Raw genomic sequence first — 22,704 nt, 5'->3', positions numbered from 1 at the left:
TGATTTTATCAAACATTTGGATCTGGAAGAATTGAGTCTCTCAATCAATAGTATCGCAGGGGAAATACCTAGTTGGATTTGGGGATCAAAACTTGAGCATTTGGACCTCTCCTTTAATCTTTTAACAAATCTGCAAAAGCCTTATTACATTCCTGCTTCTCCGTCTTACGCTTGTACTCTACCAGCTTAGGGACAAGTTGCATCTGCCCATTTCATTTGAATCTAAACTCGCAAAGTTGTTTCTTTCTGATAACGATTTAAATGGACCAATTCCAACCTCCATCTGTAATGCCACACAACTCATTAATCTTGACTTGTCTGGAAATAAATTAAGTGGATCAATTCCAACCTTCCTCTGCAATGCCACACTACTCAGTTTTCTTGACTTGTCTGGAAATAAATTAAGTGGCAGCATACCCGCTTGCCTATTTATAAACCTTCAGTTGATCGATCTGAGTCGTAATAACATCAGCGGCAGCATACCCCTTGTCCCACTTGAATGGATTAGAGTGCTCGATCTGAGTCAAAACAACATCAGCGGCAACATTCCAGATACTTTTCCTATGGATTGAATGGACACATGGACATTGGATTCACTTTGCAGCTCGATGTTGAGTCCATTAATACTTTAATCCCTCAATCTTTTATTATATACTATAAAGGGTAGTATGATCCATCTCAGTTCTATCTAAGATTTTGTTTTGAGAGCTAAAACAACATCTTATATGATTTTGATCTTATTTCACAATTGAACACATGCTACAAATTGTAAATAAAGTACTATGAAATAGCTTAAGTCATCATCGCATGTAATAAATGAATAAAATATCTCAAATTATGGTCGTATATCACAAGTCTTTCTAATTTTCTTTGCTTTTTTTCGTGGAAAACCGCATGCCATCTTTTAAGACATTGCAAAGTTTTTCTCCAATTAAGACTACTAATGTTTCAAAATCCATTATTCCAAATTGACTGACCTAGAAGACCTCAAGTCAATTGCTAAGTCTTTCCAATTGATTGCACCAAATTTACAAGTAGTTCAAAAATTTGCTAAAGTAATACAAGTACTTATATATCCTTTTGTTCCATGTTATTTGAAGGAAATGAATCAAGTTATTTGGGATAATTCAAAATAAAATACGACTCAAATAACTTATATAAGTTACTATTCTAAGTTCCAATTTAAATAACTCCATATTCATTAAAAAATAAAATTTTCTATGAACATTTAGGCTAACAATAAATAATGGTAATAATATATAGAAAAAATTGTTTTCATGTATATAGCCGTGTTTGTGGTCTTGTAGAAATTAAAATATTGAAATATCGTTGTGTCATTAACCACTAATCTCTTATGGCCAATTAAAAGTTGTAATCGTGTTTGTGGAAATTCCTGGATTAAGACTTAAGGACCTCAAATCAACTCAGTATTGTGACCCACATATCACTTCTCTATCATTGTGGAATTTACTGTTTACATATGGATTGTCTATTTAAACCCACATTCACATATCTTCATTTGTGCACAAAAAAAAAAAGAATTATCAATATCTTCTTTGACAATGCTTTCAAACTTCTGGTTGCTCATTTATGTACTAACTTCGTCCTTCTTTTTCACTTCTCATTCATATAATAACAAATGCCTTCGTGATCAGGAAATCTTGTTGCTTCAACTCAGGGATGAGTTGATCTTCAATCCTACTCTTTCGACAAAACTGGTGCGATGGAATGAAAGTGGCAAGTGCTGCTTGTGGCATGGTGTGGAATGTGATGCTTCTGGCTATGTCGTTAGTTTGCAGCTTGATGATGAGGCCATCTCTGGTGGAATTGGTGATTCATCAAGTCTCTTCAGATTTAAATATTTGCAGAAGCTTAACCTCGCCTACAATGACATCTACTCGACTCTTCCCATTCCAAAAGGTATCGGCAATCTGACCTATTTGACTCACTTGAATTTGTCAGATTCTGGTTTTAGTGGACAGGTACCCTTTGAAATTTCATTGTTGAAGAGATTGGTTAGTCTCGATATCTCGGACAATTTTGTGAATCTTGAGCACCCAAATTTGGAGATGCTTGTCCAAAATCTAACAGTGCTTAGAGAGCTCTATCTTGATCTTGTCAGTATCACTTCCTTGCATGAAAGGAAAAATTGGGGCCATATTCTATCATCACATTTACCCAACCTCACCTCTTTGAGCATGGTTGGTTGTGATCTGATTGGCCCTTTGCCTAAATCCTTTTGGCAACTTCATTCCCTTTCTATTCTTCGACTAGATGTGAACAATCTTTCAGCCGTTGCACTTGATGACTTGTTCATTAATTTTCCAAGTCTGACCACCTTGACTCTTCGTGACTGCAGTTTGAAGGGTTCTATACCATCCACCTTTGGTAACCTAACAGAGCTGATTCATGTCGATTTGTCATTTAACTCCTTGACAGGCTCACTTTCTCCTGCTATATTTGAAGGTCTTTCCGAACTCGTTTATCTAAATTTGGGGTCCAACTCATTCTTTGGTAACATTCCCCGCTCTCTTTTTGCTCTCACTTCATTGTTGGAACTTCATCTTAGTGACAACCAATTTAATGGCACTTTTCAACTCGATAACTTTCGAAGCCTTCCCAATCTGACATTGCTTTCTCTATCCGGGAATAGCTTGTCAGTAGATGTTGGCAACTTCAATTCGAGTTCATCTGGTGGTCTCCAATTAAAAGTGTTACACCTAGCTTCATGTAACTTGTCCAAGTTTCCCGATTTCATCAAATATTTGGATCTTGAAAGATTGGGTCTCTCAAACAATCATATTGGAGGGGAAATACCTAGTTGGGTTTGGGGAGCACAACTTGAGCATTTGGACCTCTCTTTTAATCTTTTTACACATATGCAAAAGCCTTACCTCATCCCTGCTTCTCTTCGATCTCTAAGCTTGGGCTCTAACCAGCTTAAGGGCAAGTTGCAGCTATCCATTCCACTTGAATCTCAACTTAAATACATACACATTGCTAATAACAGCTTAAGTGGCGAGTTGCAGCTACCCATTCCATTTATGTCTAATGTACAGGACTTGGTTCTTGCTGATAACAATTTAAGTGGATCAATTCCAACCTCCCTTTGCAATGCCACACACCTCCGCTCTCTTGACTTGTCTGGAAATATATTAAGTGGCAGCATACCCCCTTGCCTACTTGGAAACATTTTTGCACTCGATCTGAGTCGAAACAACATCAGCGGTAACATTCCAGATGATTTTTCTATGGGTTGTACGCTACTATATATTAATCTTAATAATAATAGTTTAGAAGGGAAGATCCCAAAGTCCCTCAGTAGCTGCCTGTTGTTGTACATGGATGTTGGGAACAACATGTTGAGCGACACTTTCCCGTGCATGCTAGCACCGAACTTGCTTGTTCTTGTTTTGCACTCCAATAGATTCCATGGGTACTTAAGATGTCACATCAATTGGCCAAATCTCCAAATTCTAGACGTATCATCAAATAATTTTAGTGGAAGTCTAGAATCAATCAATTTCTCTAGTTGGACGGCTATGATGCTACCTAGCGATGGAAATTTGAGAGGCGGCACTTATAAGTCTATCGTGACATTAACTATGAAAGGGCAAGTCGTGGAGCTTCCCTACATTCGGTTCGACTTTTGTACCATTGATTTGTCTTCCAATAATTTTTATGGAAAGATACCAAATGCAATTGGTGATCTTACCTCACTTAATCAACTCAACTTCTCCCACAATTCCCTCAATGGAATCATCCCAAAATCATTTGGTCAACTGAAGAATCTCGAATCACTCGACCTCTCAGTGAACCAACTAGCAGGCCCGATTCCGGAGGAGCTTGGAGGGCTGACATTCCTTTCAAAATTGAATCTCTCCTACAATAAGTTTGTTGGAGCAATCCCAAAAGGGCGGCAAATTCAAACTTTCTCAGCTGATTCATTTCAAGGAAATCCGGGGCTATGTGGTTTCCCTCTCGACATAAACTGCATTAATACTAATGTGCCACCACCGGGATTTGATGAAAATGGGGAAGAGAAGAGGGAGATAGAGTGGGAATACGTGTGTGCTGCAGTTGGATATGTTGTGGGAGTAGGAAGCATCGTGTGGCTGCTTTTATTCTGTCGAAGCTTCAGAGAGAAATACTTCGGCAAAATAGAAGAGTTTGTTGAAGACATGTTCATTGCTAGAGACATGAGAAGAAGACGTGCAAGAAGAGCAGCAGCAGCAATGAATCGAGTCAGGAGGCAGTAGTGTTGGAAATGTTGCATGTGTTTTATGTAAGAGAGTGAAATAAAAAGGGTTTTAGCTTAGCTTATGCGGCATCCTTTGTGTTTGATTGTGTGCAAGTTTTTATCTTAAAGTTTGTGGGTTGTAATGATATGAAGAATGGAATGAAACTTCAAGTCATTCCTATGTATTGAATATCAGCCTTTTTTGAGTTAATTTCATGGGATCAAAACTAACTTCACACAAACTTGACGTAACAAATGTAATACCTAAATCTCCATGCAACAATCGAGCAACAGAGACAAAGGCAATCTGGCCTCATTAGTCCTCATTCTAAATGTGCTGCCCTTCATGTAAATTGTGTAATCTCTGCCACCATCAAAGAAATGCAAAAATTATTCCCTAAAAAACTTCCACCAAACCTCTGCCACAAAAAGAGTCTCTCCTTAAGAGGAAGGATTGAAGGACCAAAACTGTACTCTCATCGAGCTTTGAAATTTTTCAAAAACTTCTTGTATCTTCGTATTTCCTGCACCCAAAAACAAATACGCGACCATGAGGCAAGATAAACATCACAAGTGACAATTTGGGAGAAATGTAGTTAATGAGAAGAAGGCACCTTGTCCGACACAGACGGGCGAGATTTTCTCCAACGCGCTCATGAAATGTACGTCTTTGATCGTCCGTTGTCTGCTATTACTTGTATCTTCTATCTCAATTTTAGCAGCTTTGTTCATCTAATGTTGGTTTAAATCGAAAAACACTTAGTTAAAATGATCTCTCGTCAAGCTATTACATGAAGATAGACATAATTCTTTTAGTTTGCGACCACCATATGAACTCGAATTGGTGCTTCCAACATATACTGACAAGCTATTGCTGGATAGACGAAGCAATGTGAGATTGGGAAGGCTTCGAAAGTTGTCAAGTTGAGATACTAAAATCATTCCTTTAATAAAATAGTGCCTGCGCAGGCAAACATCATCCCCCATCATGTACCATATCTGAACCATCATGTGAAACGAGAATGTGGCCACAAACTCGATCACTGGACAGGCCGACCTAGGGGACGGCTCACGATCCCCATCAGTGCACTAGTCCGAATAGGGACTCACTCCCTAGTCAGACCCGAATTCGTTAACCATCAAAGTCTAGTAGGACATTATCCTAGTAGACAATCAGATAGGCAATTTAAAACATAAAATACGGCATGACATACTATTTAAAACCACCCTTATCTCACCATAAACATATTATTTCAATTAAAAGAGTTTAAGTAATAAAGCCCACCTCAAAAGCTTAGAATTCCCTTAACAGCTTCTCGTTCTGACTTTAGCGGCCGTGCGAACCACCTTTTCGGAAAATACATAAAATTCATATTAAACTCGGAAACGACGATAATTAGAATGTATGCACTCTAATCAAATTCCTTAAATCTTCTTTCTCGGTTTCCGTGCATTTTCGGTTATTCAGCGGCTGCCCAAGGCGTCGCGTGCGACGCCGGTCGGCCGCTTACGCTAGTTCTTTCCCCCGTTGGCTCCTCGTATTTTCCATGACGTCCAAATAAATTTTCAAAAATTACTTAAGCGCATAATTAATTTATCGCAACTATATTCCCTCGGACTATATTTATTTCGGACTTAGGATAGAATCATTCCTTAAAAAAAAACTCTCGGGAATTAACTAAACATTGTTCCCAATTTACCTTTAATTACCGGCCCAAAAGATTAACTACTTAGCCCACCTTATTCCTCCAAAATTAATTAGGAAGCCCCGACAATTTAAAAGTGAGCCCAATAATTTAACTTAACCTCCAATTTTAAAAAGGCCCAACAATTAACAAATTAATCCAAGGCCCAATTAACTAAAAAAACAACATGGCCCAATTCTCTCTATCTTCTTCTTCCACTATACTCTCTCTCTCTCCCTCCTTCTCTCTCCCCGTCTCTCTTTTCCCCTGCCGTCGCCACCCCACGACGGAGGCACACCGCCGTCGCCTTCTCTCCGGCTCGACGCTGCTGATCCGGCCTGCTGTTCGCCGGCGTCTCCACTCCTCGACGGAAATCGCCGCTGCAGCGAGGAGGGAGGACGCCGTTTGCTGCCATCGCTGCTCACTGCCGTCGCTGTGCGGTCGCTGCCGCCGCTGACCGCCACTGCTGCTCCGTCACCGCCTGAAGTCAGCCGCCGCTGCTGCTCCGTCGACAGTTGCTGCTGCCACGAGGAGGAGCCGCTGCTGTCACGGGCAGCTCGCCGCTGCCGGCTGCTTCCTCTTCTCCGGAAACACTCCGAACCACCCCGAATCAACCCACAACACGTGTTATGAATATAAAGCTAAGTTCTTTCTAAGCTTCGGTTATGTACGGCGATCGTTTGGAAGGTTCTACGTTGATTTCTACTTAGATGGTTATGGAAGAAAAACAAGGCTATATGCATCATGCAAGGCTATATTAAACTCATGCTTTGAGGGTGGAAAAGATAATATACCTCAAGATGGTTGAAAATGGTGGAAGAATACACAAGATGGTGGCTCAAGCTTCCTCCTTCCCTCTCGGCACTCTCTCTCGCCGCTTCTCCTTCTCTCTTCTCTCTTTTTTTTTCGTTGAGTGTAAGTGGTGAGTGGGTTAGAGGGGTTTAAGGAGGGTGTAGTGGGTGACTCTTGGAATGGTGGAGTAATGGTGGGAGATGGAAGGGGTGAGAAATTGGAGAGTCTCCTCCAAGAACTCACAAACCGTCGGCCATAAAGGAAAAAGAAGGAAAAGGAAGAAGAAAAAGTTTTGGGCTTGGTCCCACTTAATTTAAAATTAAAACTATACTTGGGCTCTACCAAAATATTTTAGTTGGGCTCAAGAATAAACTAAATTGGAAGCCCAAGTAAAAAGAAATACTACTATTTGATTGGGGTTTAGAGAATAATTAGAATCCAAATTATTTTGCAAATAATTGGACTCTAATTAAATATGAAAAGCCCAAAATGAAACCGTACTTAATATTTTTCGTATATCTTCTTCGACCAAACCTCGATTTACGTGCATCAAGCACTATAAAAAGTGCGGGCGTTACAAGAGGTCCAAAACATCAAGTTGTGTTCCCCAAATCCAACTAGGTATTTCTCCCTCAATAAGGTTTTTTGAGAGATCCAGTGTTACCAGATCCAAATGTTTGATAAAATCAGGAAAACTGGACAAGTTACATAAAGATAGACATAATTCTTTTAGTTTGCGACCACCATATGAACTCGAATTGGTGTTTCCAACATATACTGACAAGCTATTGCTGGATAGACGAAGCGATGTGAGATTGGGAAGGCTTCGAAAGTTTTCAAGTTGAAAAGTGCCATTAAATCGGTTGTATCTAAGATCAAGTTCCAACAATGAAGGGAGAGCAAAAAGAGAGCAGGGAATATTACCAAAGAATGAATTTTGCTCTAAATATAGATGAACGAGATTGGAAAGACCTTCAAAGAATGTAGAAGGAAGTGAACCTGCCAAGGAGTTAGATGACAAATCAACATGAATCAGCTTGGTTAGGTTAGCAAACAATGCAGAAGGAAGCGAACCTGTCAAGGAGTTATATGACATATCGACATGAATCAGCTTGGTTAGGCTAGCAAAGCTCGTTGGAATAGAACCCTTCAACCGGCAGCCAGAAAGAGTTAAGGTGGTTAGACTTGGAAAATTGGTGAACAAGTCATGGAGTGATACCGCTGAAAGATCGGTCTCATCTAGACGAAGAATAGAAAGGGAATGAAGTTGCCAAATGGATTTAGGCAAAGGGCCATAAAGAATACAACCAACCATGCTTAAAGTGGTGAGGTTGGGTAAATGTGATGATGTAATATTGCCCCGATTTTCCCTTTCATGGAAGGAAGTCATATTGGCACCATTAAGATGGAGCTCTCTAAGCTCGGTTAGATTTTGGACAAGCATCTCCAAATTTGGGTGCACAACAGATATGGTCTTGAAATAAAAGGCATCACGGCTGGAGATATCGAGACTAACCAATCTCTTCAAGAATGAAATTTCATAGGGAACTTGCCCACGAAAACCCGCATACGACAAATTCAAGTGTGTCAAATAGGTCAGACTGCCAATACCTTTTGGAATGAGATCAAAGTGGAAGTCATTGTTGGCGAGATTAAGCTTCTGCAGATATTTAAATCTGAAGAGACTCGATGAATCCCCAATTCCACCATAGATACCCTCATCATGGAGCTGCAAACTAACGACATGGCCAGAAGCATCACATTCCACACCAGGCCACTTGCAGCACTCGCCACTTTCATTCCATCGCACCAGTTTTGTCGAAAGAGAAGAATTGAAGATCAACTCATCCTTGAGTTGAAGCAACAAGGTTTCCTGATGGAGAAGGCATTTGTTATTGTAAGAATGAGCAGTGAAAATGAAGCATGAAAATAGTATACAAATGAACAACAACAAGTTTGAAAGCATTGTGATTTGTGAAAGAGGATATGGATAATTCTTCTTTGTACAAATGAAGATTAGGTGCATGTGGCATCAAATAGAAAATCTCAGTGGTATACTTGTAAAGACTTAGTCTCCTCTGTGAGAAGGTGACACATGATCTTTTATGAAAACCACTACGTTTAGATACCCTAAGTAAAAAAATTATTTTTTATACGTATAATATTGTCGGTATTTTATTTATATTGAGTGTAGGCCCTAAATCCATATTAGTCTCTTCTGTGAGGAGGTGACAAATGATCTCTACAAAGACCCAATGAGCTATCATCATAATGAAATACTACAAGAAATTATTATCTCAGAATGCCAAACTCAAAATTGAGTAAATATAGCCCATATATTAATATACCAAAATTAATTTGGGTATTCTACAACGACCAAGAATTTGAAACAATTGTGACATGTAACCATTTTGCTTTAAATGACAGACTAACAATGTCTACTTAACTATAATTTCAAAGTCTATGCAGTTGTACATTAATTTTAGCGTGTTGATTGAATAGAGTTTGGGCCACTGCTGTTTAAGGTGACAAGTATAGATAAGAAGCCAAGTTTGAAATTTCAAAGATGACTATGCAACAAAGACTAATAGGTTTACTTTAAAGTTTAAACTGTTTCTAGCATGATAAAGTGAGAGAAAATTGAAATAAATTCCAAGAGTATATATGTTTGGAACAACAAACCAAATGATCAAATCAGCCCTAAATGTTTATCCTAAGTTACAAGTAACCCTTTGGATTTAATCTTTCCCACAAAAAAGAACATTAGTGTTGCACAAAGTAATCAAGTGATCTTCACCAAACGCCAATTCTTCCCACTTAACTAAAAATAGTAGAAACTCCGGAAGCATTGAGAGCAGAGAGTAAGCTCCTGCTCATCAACGATACTGTTCGATAATATGAAATGCTCGAAAGAGACGACTTAGAGTGATAATCATAAGTTAGGTTAAGCTTTTCTAAATATTTGCTGATAAAACATACTCCCTCCGTCCCAAGATATTAGACTCATTTATCTTGGCACAAGAATTTAGGAAGTGTTGTTTAATGGTGTAAGTGGGGTTGGTAATAAAGTAGATTTTTACCGTAAATAGAAATGACTCAAATATGTTGGGACACCCCAAAATGGTATACAAGTCTAATATCTTGGGACGGGGGGAGTACTAACTTAATTGATACTAGTATAATATTTTTCTATAATACTATCTCCATCCCACAATGTTTGTCCTAATTTGATCCGACGCGAGTTTTAAGATAAGATTTCAAATGGGACAATATATGGGACAAACGAAAATGGTAAAATGAGACAAATTTTATGAGACAGATGGAATAATAAACTGAGGTTTCGAATTATTCCGGTTACTAAAGCCAATTCCACTATAAATTATTGGGTCGGGTCGGACCATATCTTTGAGGTTGGACAAGTGTATTGGCCCGGACAAGATTTAGGACAACTGGGTTGGCCATAATTACCCCATTTAACCCGTGGACCAGGCCCAGTCCCTCCTAACTTGATAAATTATGTGGGTAAACCATATTCTGGATTGGGCTTTATTACGCTTTTGATAGTACTGGTTGAAATTCTGGAGTTGGGCCAAGCCCACATTTGTCAAATGTTTAATATGAATCATTATTTTAAAAATAACTTACTCAAAAAAGTAGCAACATTTGAATTTTGGGCTAAAAAATCTAGGGATATATTTTGGGCTTTAAAAATGGAAATATGTAATTGAGTATGAAATACGTGATCGTCATATGTCACAAGGCATCATATCAATTTCCTTTGTTTTTTCTAATGGAAAACTACAAGGAATCTATTAGTAAGATTTTTCCTTAAGCAGGACAAGAAAAGATTCTAGAAAGAAAATGAAGTGATATTGTCTTTACTAATTAGTCCATCAACTTAGCAAAGATCCAAAACTGACTGACTTAGCTAGAAGACATCAAATCAATTGCTAAGTCTTTCCAGCTCTAAATATTAGTTGCACTGAATTTAGGTAATTCACGATATTTGCAAAATAACTATACAAGTTCAGTGCAATAATTTATAGTACGATTTTCACGATAATAAGTTTTAATTTGAACTACTTCTTATTCATAAAAATATACTCCTAGTAGTAATAATTTTCTAAAATCTTTTAGGGTAACAATATAGTACATATTGGTGATTATAGATATTTATTATAGAAATGTTTGTATGCAACATATAGATTAATTTTAAATTATTTAATATTTATGAACCTATTTTAATGCAAAATATCTAAAATAATCAATTATGTATGTTCAATTTTTATGTTTATTGATCATATTAATCCATCAATTTATCAAAGATCTTTCCAACTCTACAAAGTAGTTGTACTAGATTTACAAGTAATGATGATTGCTAAATAACATTATATATAAGTTCAGTTCAAGAAATTTTACTGTTCCCACAATAAGAGGTTTTAATTTCAATCACGTCATATTCATATAAAAATATAATTTTCTATAAACTTTTAGGGTAACAATAAATATTGGTAATAACAGAAAATGTCGCTTTTATTTATCTAACCGTATTTGTGGAAATTACAATATTGAAAGAGATCCTTTTTGTCTCATTAACAACTAAACTGTCATGACCAATTCAAAGTTCTAATGCCATATGCAAGACGTAAGGATTGCTTGGCTGAGATTGTAAGTTTTTTTTATATAATTAATTAGTAATTATTTTTTTGTTCTGAGTTAGTTAGTGCAGCTTAGATATTAAGAGCATCCACAACCGTGCTCTTGCCAGCGGCACGGTTGTGGGCCCGGCCCCACTTTTTCTGTCTGCTCTCTGGCAAGAGCACAACACCCACAGCTGTGCTCTTCCGCAAGGACGAGCACAATTCAATTTAAAATTCAATTAAACAAAAACGTTTCCATAATATGAAAATTCATTAACAAAACCGAAATAACATTACAAATTACAAATAAATTTAAAAAGACATAATTAAAAGTCTAAAATTAAAAATTACATAATTAAAATCCTAAAAATTAAAAAAACCACTACTCGTTGCCGAATAATATTACAAATTATAAAAATAATAAAAATTGCATAATTAAACTTCTAAAAAATAAAAATTACATAATTAGACTCCTAAAAATTTAAAATTACATAATTAAAATCCTAAAATTTGAGATTGAGAGAGTTGTTTGGTATAATGTCATTTTTTGTGTGTTTGAAATGAGAGTATTTAAAGATGAAAGTATGAATTTTGGGGTAAAAATAATGAAAAAAATAAATTAAAAGTGTGGAAAAAATGGATATATTTTATTAGGAAGTGGAAAAATATTTTTTTTATTAATTTTGAATTTTTCAGATTTTTTCGATTTTTAAAAAATATAAAAAAATGGATAAATCAACGGGCCAATCAGAGCATGCCACGTCGCCGCCCCGTGCTCTTAGCTAAGAGCACGTCCGTGCCAGCGGCAAGAGCGCAGCAGCGGCGGAGCGTGTCCTTTCCAGCGGCACGGACGGACGCCTGCTCTTCCGCCACCGTTGTGGATGCTCTAAAGCCACGTATCACTTCTATCATTTTCTTCAAATCTATATCATTTAGGTCTACCTGTGGAATTTTAAAAATATGGAGTGTCTTCATTAACAAAAAGAACTTATTGTAGTAGTTATATCATATGCTAGAAATAATAAATTAAAGTGTGAACGTCGATTTTGGTTCTAACTAAATATATGATCAAAATACGAATTTGGTCCAAAGCATTTACTTTTTAAAAAACTGATCCATAATAAATGAAATTCGTCGGAGTGGTCCTTTTTTGACGGTACCATCAAAAAACTAACTGTCATGTCACTGTGTAAAGTGTAATTAGTGTTGAACGCTAGTTTTTTTATAGAAATTTTCATCTGTTATGGACCTGTTTATCAAAAAGTGGATATTTTGGACCAAATTCGTATTTTGATCATATGTTTAGGACCAAAATTGACCTTTATTCTAAATTATATATTTCTTCTCATCTCTCCTTACTATATTCAATTATCTATTTTATTACATTATGTTCTCTTTACTTATCTACTTTACAGATTCTTGATACGTTTATTATTCATATATCTTTCATGTCTTGCATTATTATTTAGTTGCATTATTTAGTTAGATATTAAGGAGTGTATATCTTTTGTCTTGCTCATTAAGTTAGTATCCACTATTATAAATAGTGGATATTGTTATTCATTTCAATCAATCAAGAAATATCATATTTTTCCTACTTTTTCCGTCTTCTTTATTTTTGTGCAAACCCTAGTTTGGAGCTGATCCCGGGGAAAGCCCGAGACGTCCACTTTTATCCCTCCGTCGTCGACTTCTCGTCGTCGCCGGAATCTTGTTAAGGGAGTGCACCCTTAACAATTGGTGCTTTCATTGAGAGCCCAAACGGCTCGGAGTGGTGGCCGGGCAACGAACTCGCTGTGACCAACGAGTACGTTTGGGGCCGCTCGGAGTGGTGACCCACGGAGTGGTGGCCGGGCAAAGAATCTGCCGTGACCATATGCTCAATCTTGAATTTTTGGGTTGGGCCGAGCAGCTAATTTAGCTAATATTGATGTTGGACACATGTTATTTTTGAAGGAAATGAATCAAGTTATTTGGGATAATTCGAAATAAAATACGACTCAAATAACTTATATAAGTTACGATTCTAAGTTCCAATTTAAATAACTCTATATTTATTAAAAAATAAAATTTTCTATGAACATTTAGGCTAACAATAAATAATGGTAATAATATATAGAAAAAATTGTTTTCATGTATATAACCGTGTTTGTGGTCTTGTAGAAATTGAAATATTGAAATATCGTTGTGTCATTAACCACTAATCTCTTATGGCCAATTAAAAGTTGTAATTGTGGAAATTCCTGGATTAAGACTTAAGGACCTCAAATCAACTCAGTATTGTGAACCACATATCACTTCTTCTATCATTGTGGAATTTACTGTTTACATGTTGACGTCTTTAGTTTTTAGTGCTCAAGTGGTGGTCCTAAAAATATATCCAACTAAACTGCGATTGTCTATTTAAACCCACATTCACATATCTTCATTTGTGCACCCAAAAAAAAGAATTATCAATATCTTCTTTGACAATGCTTTCAAACTTCTGGTTGCTCATTTATGTACTAACTTCGTCCTTCTTTTTCACTTCTCATTCATATAATAACAAATGCCTTCGTCATCAGGAAATCTTGTTGCTTCAATTCAGGGATGAGTTGATCTTCAATTCTACTCTTTCGACAAAACTGGTGCGATGGAATGAAAGTGGCGAGTGCTGCTTGTGGCATGGTGTGGAATGTGATGCTTCTGGCTATGTCGTTAGTTTGCAGCTTGATGATGAGGCCATTTCTGGTGGAATTGGTGATTCCTCAAGTCTCTTCAGATTTAAATATTTGCAGAAGCTTAACCTCGCCTACAATTTCTTCTACCACACTGACGTCTACACTGGTCTGGCCATTCCAAAAGGTATAGGCAATTTGATCTATTTGACACACCTGAATTTGTCATATGCTGGTTTTGATGGGCAGGTTCCTTCTGAAATTTCTACCTTGACGAGGTTGGCTAGTCTCGATATCTCCGGGTATGGTTACATCATTCCCGAGAAGCCAAATTTGGAGATGCTTGTCAAAAATCTAACAGAGCTTAGAGAGCTCTATCTTGATGATGTCAGAATCACTTCCTTGCATGAAAGGAAAAATTGGGGCCATATTATATCATCACATTTACCCAACCTCACCTCTTTGAGCTTGTCTTATTGTAATCTGTTTGGCCCTTTGCCTAAATCCTTTTGGCAACTTCATTCCCTTTCTATTCTTCGACTAGATGGGAATGATCTTTCAGCGGTTGCACTTGATGACTTGTTCACCAATTTTCCAAGTCTGACCACCTTGACTCTTAGTGACTGCAAATTGAATGGTTCTATTCCATCCACCTTTGGTAACCTAACAAAGCTGATTCATGTCGATTTGTCTTCTAACCACTTTACAGGCTCACTTCCTTCAACATTGTTTGCTAACCTAACAAAGTTGATTCATGTTGATCTGGCAATGAACTCATTGACAGGCTCACTTTCTTCTACATTCTTTGAAGGTCTTTCCAATCTCCTTCATCTATATTTGTTGGGAAATTCATTCTCTGGTAACATTCCCCGCTCTCTTTTTGCTCTCCCTTCATTGTTGGAACTTGTTCTTAGTAACAACCAATTTAATGGCACTTTTCAACTCAACCACTTACAAAGCCTTCCCAATCTCACAGTGCTTGGTCTATCCGGGAATAGCTTGTCAGTAGATGTTGGCAACTTCAATTCGAGTTCATCTGGTGGTTTCCAATTAAAAGTGTTAGACCTAGCTTCATGTAACTTGTCCAAGTTTCCCGATTTCATCAAATATTTGGATCTTGAAAGATTGGATCTCTCAAACAATCATATTGGAGGGGAAATACCTAGTTGGGTTTGGGGAGCACAACTTGAGCATTTGGACCTCTCTTTTAATCTTTTTACACATATGCAAAAGCCTTACCTCATCCCTGCTTCTCTTCGATTTCTAAGCTTGGACTCTAACCAGCTTAAGGGCAAGTTGCAGCTACCCATTCCACTTGAATCTCAACTTCAATACATAGACATTGCTAATAACAGCTTAAGTGGCGAGTTGCAGCTACCCATTCCATTTATGTCTAATGTAGAGGACTTGTTTCTTGCTGATAACAATTTAAGTGGATCAATTCCAACCTCCCTTTGCAATGCCACACACCTCCGTGTTCTTGACTTGTCTGGAAATATATTAAGTGGCAGCATACCCCCTTGCCTACTTGGAAACTTTTTTGCACTCGATCTGAGTCGAAACAACATCAGCGGTGACATTCCAGATGATTTTTCTATGGGTTGTACGCTACAATATATTAATCTTAATAATAATAGTTTAGAAGGGAAGATCCCAAGGTCCCTCAGTAGCTGCCTGTTAATGTACATGAATGTTGGGAACAACATGTTGAACGACACTTTCCCGTGCATGCTAGCACCGAGCTTGCTTGCTCTTGTTTTGCACTCCAATAGATTCCATGGGTACTTAAGATGTCACATCAATTGGCCAAATCTCCAAATTCTAGACGTATCATCAAATAATTTTAGTGGAAGTCTAGAGTCAATCAATTTCTCTAGTTGGACGGCTATGATGCTACCTAGCGATGGAAAATTGAGAGGCGGCACTTATGGCAGCATGTACAGCTCTATCGTGACATTAACTATGAAAGGGCAAGTCGTGGAGCTTCCCTACATTCGGTTAGACTTTTGTACCATTGATTTGTCTTCCAATAATTTTTATGGAAAGATACCAAATGCAATTGGTGATCTTACCTCACTTCATCAACTCAACTTCTCCCACAATTCCCTCAATGGAATCATCCCAAAATCATTTGGTCAACTGAAGAATCTCGAATCACTTGACCTCTCAGTGAACCAACTAGCAGGCCCGATTCCGGAGGAGCTTGGAGGGCTGACATTCCTTTCAAAATTGAATCTCTCCTACAATAAGTTTGTTGGAGCAATCCCAAAAGGGCGGCAAATTCAAACATTCTCAGCTGATTCATTTCAAGGAAATCCGGGGCTATGTGGTTTCCCTCTCGACATAAACTGCATTAATACTAATGTGCCACCACCGGGATTTGATGAAAATGGGGAAGAGAAGAGGGAGATAGAGTGGGAATACGTGTGTGCTGCAGTTGGATATGTTGTGGGAGTAGGAAGCATCGTGTGGCTGCTTTTATTCTGTCGAAGCTTCAGAGAGAAATACTTCGGCAAAATAGAAGAGGTTGTTGAAGACATGTTCATTGCTAGAGACATGAGAAGAAGACGTGCAAGAAGAGCAGCAGCAGCAATGAATCGAGTCAGGAGGCAGTAGTGTTGGAAATGTTGCATGTGTTTTATGTAAGAGAGTGAAATAAAAAGGGTTTTAGCTTAGCTTATGCGGCATCCTTTGTGTTTGATTGTGTGCAAGTTTTTATCTTAAAGTTTGTGGGTTGTAATGATATGAAGAATGGAATGAAACTTCAAGTCATTCCTATGTATTGAATATCAGCCTTTTTTGAGTTAATTTCATGGGATCAAAACTAACTTCACACAAACTTGACGTAACAAATGTAATACCTAAATCTCCATGCAACAATCGAGCAACAGAGACAATGGCAATCTGGCCTCATTAGTCCTCATTCTAAATGTGCTGCCCTTTATGTAAATTGTGTAAACATCACAAGTGACAATTTGGGAGAAATGTAGTTAATGAGAAGAAGCACCTCGTCCGACACAGACGGCGAGATTTTCTCCAACGCCCTCATGAAATGTACGTCTTTGATCGTCCGTTGTCTGCTATTACTTGTATCTTCTATCACAATTTTAGCAGCTTTGTTCATTTAATGTTGGTTTAAATCGAAAAACACTTAGTCAAAATGATATCTCGTCAAACTATTACACTCCTTGTGTTTAGGAGAAGACGGACAAATTTCAGCAACAGGACAGAAACAAGGGTTTAACCAGATTGGAGAGATCAGCGCCACTAAAGTTGTCACATCTACTGTCCTTGGCTAGAGCCATGAGGTCCAAATTGGGATCAATTCGCTTATACCGACGAGCAAGGGTTTTTAAGATCATTCCTCGTTCGTCTGGACTAGGGAGGGGAACATACATAAGCTCTCCGAACCTTCCTAGTCGAAGCAATGCAGCATCAATCGCTTCGGGCCAACCAATATTAGAATTGTCAAATAAGGGCAAAGAAAGAAATTTGACAATCCATATAGTACCTATTTGTGGCACCAATTACGTAAACACCGCTTCTCGGATCTGAGCCATCCAGTTCTACCAGCAGCTGCAACGGAAGACGATATGATACGTGCAGATATATGAGAATATCCCTCATATCATTATTTGGTTAATTAATGATTTACCGTATCTTTTCATATATGATTAGGATTATTTTCGTACTCATCAAGTTAGGTATTTAGCATTATAAATAGGAGAGAATGTTCTTCCTTTCATTCAATCAATGAAATAAGATATTTTTACGCAATTTTCCTTTCTTCTTCACAAAGAAACCTAATTCCTAAGGTAGTTGATCGACGGGCAAAGACTCCCGCGACTTCACGAAGGAATTGAATCGAGTTGAGGGAATTACCCTTAACAACTGGCGCTTTCATTGACGAACTACCCTTAACACGATATCTGTTTTAGATGAATATTTGGAATGAACAAAATTTGCACTAAGCACTACTATTTGCTAACCTGGGTCAGGGCTTGCTCAACGACCCGTCCCCCTTCCCGACCACGCTTTGTTGTCAGTGCATCCACCTGATGGAAGTAGAGAGGAAACAATGAAAAAAAGGCTTCATATACAAGAGAGGTCATTTTGGCTTATGCAGTACCAAGGAATTTTTATGGTAAATTACACCATGTTTCAGATTCAAATTTAGTAACTTTGAAAAAATTACCAATGCTAACATTCTGTTTTTCGTTAGAGACAAAAATTGTACCATGATGTAGTAGAAACATTATATCAAACATGGTGGGACTAATAATACATCTAATAGTAAAAACTAAAATAAAGAGAACGGGAGTACCTCATCAAAGAAAATTATGCACGGAGAACATGTCCTTGCTCGACGGAATATTGTGCGGACTTTCGACTCGGTTTCACCCACATATTTATTTAAAATTTCAGGACCCTTGATAAAAACAAAATTTTAGTAAAACAGTATTTTTCTCCCATTTATATTTATGTAGCATACTAACTTAAAAGAACCTTAATGTGAATAAAATTGGATCCTGCTAGCCTTGGCAATCAACGTCTTTCTGCAACCAGGAGGGCCGTAAAGCAAAAAGCCAGTTGCTAAGTCCACCCCATAATCCTACAAGTAGGAAAAGTTTTACAAAACAGCAAACTAGTACTGTATGATTTACTATTTTGAAAGACAATTAGGAAACAATCAAAATAATCAGATCGCATAACTCAATTTACGCAGCTGAATAAAGTAAGATTACGAAATAAAACAAGTTTACCGCATAATCTTCAGGAAACTTTATAGGTCTAACTATATGACTGTCAAACCAGCCGTCTACAATTCTCTTCTCTCGTCTACAATTCTCTTCTTTGCAAGTCTACCAGCCGTGTCAGCTAGCGCTGTCAAATCTGCTCCAGCAAAACCGGGAGCCAATCTAGCTATTTTGTGAAGATCTATATCACCTTCAACTCTACGATTCCTTGTTAGTGTGGAGAGTATTTCAATCCGGGCAGCTTCATTAGGAAAACCTAAGGCAATTTCACAAGCAAATCGCCCCGGCCTCCTCAATGCAGGGTCCACGGCGTCTGGCCTATTCGTTGCTCCAATCACAAGTACATAGCCTGGTCTGTTATTAGAGCTTGCAGAACTAGCAGGTGTCACTCATCCATGCTTGTCAACAACTGTGCCAGGATGCGTTTCTCCATTTCCCTCTGTGAGTTATCCCTTTTTGAAGCAATTGCATCAATGAAGACTATAGATGGTGCTGTCCTGTATGCTTTTCGGAACAACTCTCTTATGTTCCCTTCTGATTCACCTACAAAGATTCACTGTAAGTTTCTGCACAACAGAAACTTAAGAAAAGTGAACTAATTCCATATTAAAATTAGATAATTGGAATATCAAATTTCAAATAATAAATTAATGAAATTGCACTCTCACACCTAATACACACACCTAAATACACTTGACATACACTCACAAATACATACACTTTCACATATACACACACCTGCGCACACATACATACACCTGCGCGCGCACATACATTTAAACACACACAGCACACACACATACAAACACACAACACACACACACACATGTGTACACACACCTGTGCAAACACACACACATATATAAACACACACACACACATAAACACACACATGTACACACACCTGTGCAAACACAAACACACACATGTACACACACCTGCGCAAACACACATACAAATACCTGCACACACTCACATACACACACACAACTACCCAAACACATAACACACACCTTCACGCACATACACACACTGCATAATTTATTTGAATTCAAGTTCATATAAATTAATACCTTTGTCCCATTAAAAATGAAAGGTAAAAATGAAAGGTTTTCCTTTTTGGATTGTTCCATTAAAAATGAAATGTTTCCTAAAATAAAAAACAACATTATCTCTACTTTTTCATATATCTTACTTTATTCTCTCCTCATTAATTCACAAAAACACTCCATGAAACATCATGCCCAAAAGCAAATGTTTCATTTTTAATAGGACAGAGGGAGTATATCAATATTCTAATTCCAATTCAATTCCAATTCCAATTCCAATTCCAATTCCAATTCCAATTCATGTACTGAACGGGCCCAAAGTGAATTAGTCCATGGAAATCCATACAAATACAATAACCTAAATATAGCAACATTGCAACAATGACAAACAAAATTGAAAGTTTAACATATGTAAACTTGATTTCATACCAGAAACTCAGGACACCAATTCAGCGGCACCAATTTTATAAAATGGCACTCCCGTCTCATTGGCAATGGCTTGAGCCAACACAGTCTTCCCACAACCCGGTGGCCCGTGCAATAAAATCCCCCTCACGGACTTCACCCCGAGGTGGTGATCTAGCTGCGGCTGACACAGAATTCCTCAATCACTTCACTAATCCCACCTAAATCCTTAAACATTGGCCCAATAGCCACATTCTCATCCTTTCCACCACTATGATTGCTCTCATTTTTATTCACATTCTTCCTATCATTCCTATTCACATCATGACCTAATTTAGATTCCTCATTCATCAAATTCACCACCTTCATACCCTTGTTATCCATCACTTCCATCTCAAAAGACTCCTTAAGTTTCTCCGATTTCCGACGCAAACCCTCCCTCAACACCGACTTCATCAAATCAAACTCCGGCTCGGCCTTTCTCCCCATACACGGCGTCCTCGGACGACGTCGACGCCTCTTCATCAGTAGAACCGCCGCCTCCCGAAGAGTCACACGACGCCAGCATGGACGATGAGCAGACGTCGATCGAGTCGTCTATCTTCCTTCGTTTGATCACGACTGGAGTATCGCCGTCGTCGTTGGAGTGGTCCATGTCGTTGTTGCTTCTTCCGTGAACCGCAATCACTCTTTCCACCTGCTTCGTGAACGGCGGAGCAATGCAAGTATCAATTTATTTTTCTGCATTCTTTTATTCTGATAAATTAGAATTAGGGTTTCAGTCTTTCAGATAAAAGACAACCAATTTAACCATATGATCATCATATGAAATCTATAAAGTATAAATATATATAATAAAAGTTAATTATAAAAATACAATCAAGTAACTTTTGAAATTAAAAAAATGTACATAAATATATTAATTAAAAATTTGGAAAAAAAATATGTGCATATTTTTGTTTTTATTGTGATCATTTACACTAAAGTATTTATATTTGTTTTAACTTTAAGAATATTCAACGTTTACAAATATTAATAAATTTATAGAATTTAAGTTTTAGTGAAAGAAAATAAAGAATGTTGATATGTAAATTGGGGTATGTCTGAAGTGTGATAATGCAACTATTAATGAAAGCAAATACTGCCTCCATCTTCTCTTTAAAATAATGCAACATTTTTTTGGATATGAAAATTTTTAAAAACATGTTACGAGCTACCTTCTCTTTAAACAAACTGCCTCCATCTTCTCTTTTTCTCTAATACGCGAACCTGCCTCTATCTTCTTTCTGCTCCATATGCTCTAATGTCAGCCTCCATCTTCTCCGGCCATAGAGCATGTTCATTGTTTAGCGTTGGCGCCATCTTCTCCATCGTCCAATTTCGAGGATATGCATGAAGGCCGATACAAAGCTTTTCCTTTGTAGTGCATCCATCAGTTCATAGATACTGGTGTCGTTTCAAGATTGTTATTTTCTCATCAAAGACCTTCATTGACATGCGTGAGGCAATACGAACTGTTGATTGTCACTACTAGTTCATAGACAATGTTTATCAAATACTGCTACCCCTGATACTTCAAATATTTGTATATCGTTGGAGTGTGTAGGGTTGCAAACGGTTGATCATCCAGCCCAGCCTGGCCCAGCCCACTTGCCAAGTGGGCCTGTGCTGGGACGGCCTAGCAACAATAATAAAAGCCCAACCCAACTTGCCTCAGACATGGGCCTGGGCCTCAATATAGGCGGGCCTCACCAGCCTGGCCCACTTGATAACTCTATTTTTATCTTATCATTTCCTTAGCCTAGCTACTCCAAATAAAGTTAGACTTTTATTTGGATATACATTATCCAAATCTTTAGGCATTTTCTATATAGAAATAAATTTTATATAAATCTAATTAGATTTTCTAAATATAATTAAATCTATCCAGATCCTTTAAATATGGAACAAGATTTCAATTAATCTAAATTAAGAAAATATATTCTTAATATTTAAAAAGAAAATTTTAAGATTGAACACTTCCATGTCAAAAAAATGTATCCCTATTTCATGGAATTAATTAGGATATTTACATCCAAGAATTGAATTTATCTAGCTGTACTCCCTCTGTCCGCGAATAGGAGTCCCGTTTTTCCATTTTAGTCCGTCCGCGAATAGGAGTCCTGGTTCACTTTTACCATAAATGGTAATAGGGTCCCACCTTCCACTAACTCATTCCACTCACATTCATTTAAAAACTAATATATACAAGTGGGACCCATATTCCACTAACCTTTTTTCACCCACTTTTCTTAACATTTCTTAAAGTCCGTGCCGCCCATAAATGGGACTCCCAATGGCGGACGGAGGGAGTATGACTTAAATTCGTCGTGCGGCTAGATCAGACCACAGCAACCCGACTCATCGCCGCCTTGCATCTCCACCCACGTTGTGCAAGTCTCACAGTCGCCCACATGGGCATGTTGTGATACCGCTATCA

General features: G+C 37.8%; 3 protein-coding genes and 1 pseudogene across 18 annotated transcripts; 2 read left to right on the top strand and 2 right to left on the bottom strand.

Annotated features, from left to right (window-relative positions):
• The first annotated feature begins 1,534 nt into the window (after positions 1 to 1,534).
• LOC121761059 (receptor-like protein 7) lies at positions 1,535 to 4,451 on the top strand. 2 transcript variants are annotated; one of them, XM_042156644.1, is made up of 2 exons: positions 1,535 to 1,592; positions 1,679 to 4,451. In XM_042156644.1, coding segments are annotated over exons 1-2 (2,583 nt in total). In that variant the 5' UTR covers positions 1,535 to 1,590; the 3' UTR covers positions 4,260 to 4,451. The 2 variants fall into 2 exon arrangements, with proteins under 2 accessions (XP_042012578.1, XP_042012577.1); XM_042156643.1 differs by having other exon boundaries at positions 1,537 to 4,451.
• On the bottom strand, positions 4,452 to 8,816 carry LOC121761060 (receptor-like protein 7). 8 transcript variants are annotated; one of them, XR_006041910.1, is made up of 3 exons: positions 5,526 to 8,816; positions 4,855 to 4,972; positions 4,452 to 4,764 (listed from the first exon to the last, which is right to left on the bottom strand). XR_006041910.1 is itself a non-coding variant. In XM_042156648.1 (3 exons), exons 1-3 carry the CDS (start codon positions 8,515 to 8,517, stop codon positions 4,682 to 4,684), a joined length of 390 nt encoding a protein of 129 aa, XP_042012582.1. In that variant the 5' UTR covers positions 8,518 to 8,816; the 3' UTR covers positions 4,452 to 4,681. The 8 variants fall into 8 exon arrangements, 3 of the variants coding, with proteins under 3 accessions (XP_042012582.1, XP_042012580.1, XP_042012581.1); XR_006041911.1 differs by having other exon boundaries at positions 4,452 to 4,972; positions 5,526 to 5,587; positions 6,720 to 8,816; XR_006041913.1 differs by having other exon boundaries at positions 4,452 to 4,972; positions 5,526 to 7,716; positions 7,792 to 8,816.
• Positions 8,817 to 13,796: 4,980 nt separating this feature from the next.
• On the top strand, positions 13,797 to 16,822 carry LOC121762139 (receptor-like protein 7). Of its 8 annotated transcripts, none has more exons than XM_042157928.1 (3): positions 13,797 to 13,858; positions 13,945 to 14,201; positions 14,264 to 16,822. In XM_042157928.1, the coding sequence occupies exons 2-3, from the start codon at positions 13,995 to 13,997 to the stop codon at positions 16,628 to 16,630; spliced, it is 2,574 nt and encodes an 857-aa protein (XP_042013862.1). In that variant the 5' UTR covers positions 13,797 to 13,858; positions 13,945 to 13,994; the 3' UTR covers positions 16,631 to 16,822. The 8 variants fall into 8 exon arrangements, with proteins under 8 accessions (XP_042013862.1, XP_042013858.1, XP_042013863.1 ...); XM_042157929.1 differs by having other exon boundaries at positions 13,800 to 13,845; positions 13,922 to 14,201; XM_042157930.1 differs by having other exon boundaries at positions 13,844 to 13,858; positions 13,922 to 14,201.
• A 332-nt stretch (positions 16,823 to 17,154) lies between these two features.
• On the bottom strand, positions 17,155 to 20,958 carry LOC121762140 (annotated as a pseudogene).
• Positions 20,959 to 22,704: the final 1,746 nt, after the last annotated feature.

The sequence above is a fragment of the Salvia splendens genome, chromosome 13 (genome assembly GCF_004379255.2).
Source record: "Salvia splendens isolate huo1 chromosome 13, SspV2, whole genome shotgun sequence".
Taxonomy (NCBI): domain Eukaryota; kingdom Viridiplantae; phylum Streptophyta; class Magnoliopsida; order Lamiales; family Lamiaceae; genus Salvia; species Salvia splendens.
Note: the sequence above shows the minus strand (reverse complement) of the source record. Positions and strands in the feature narration are given on the sequence as shown.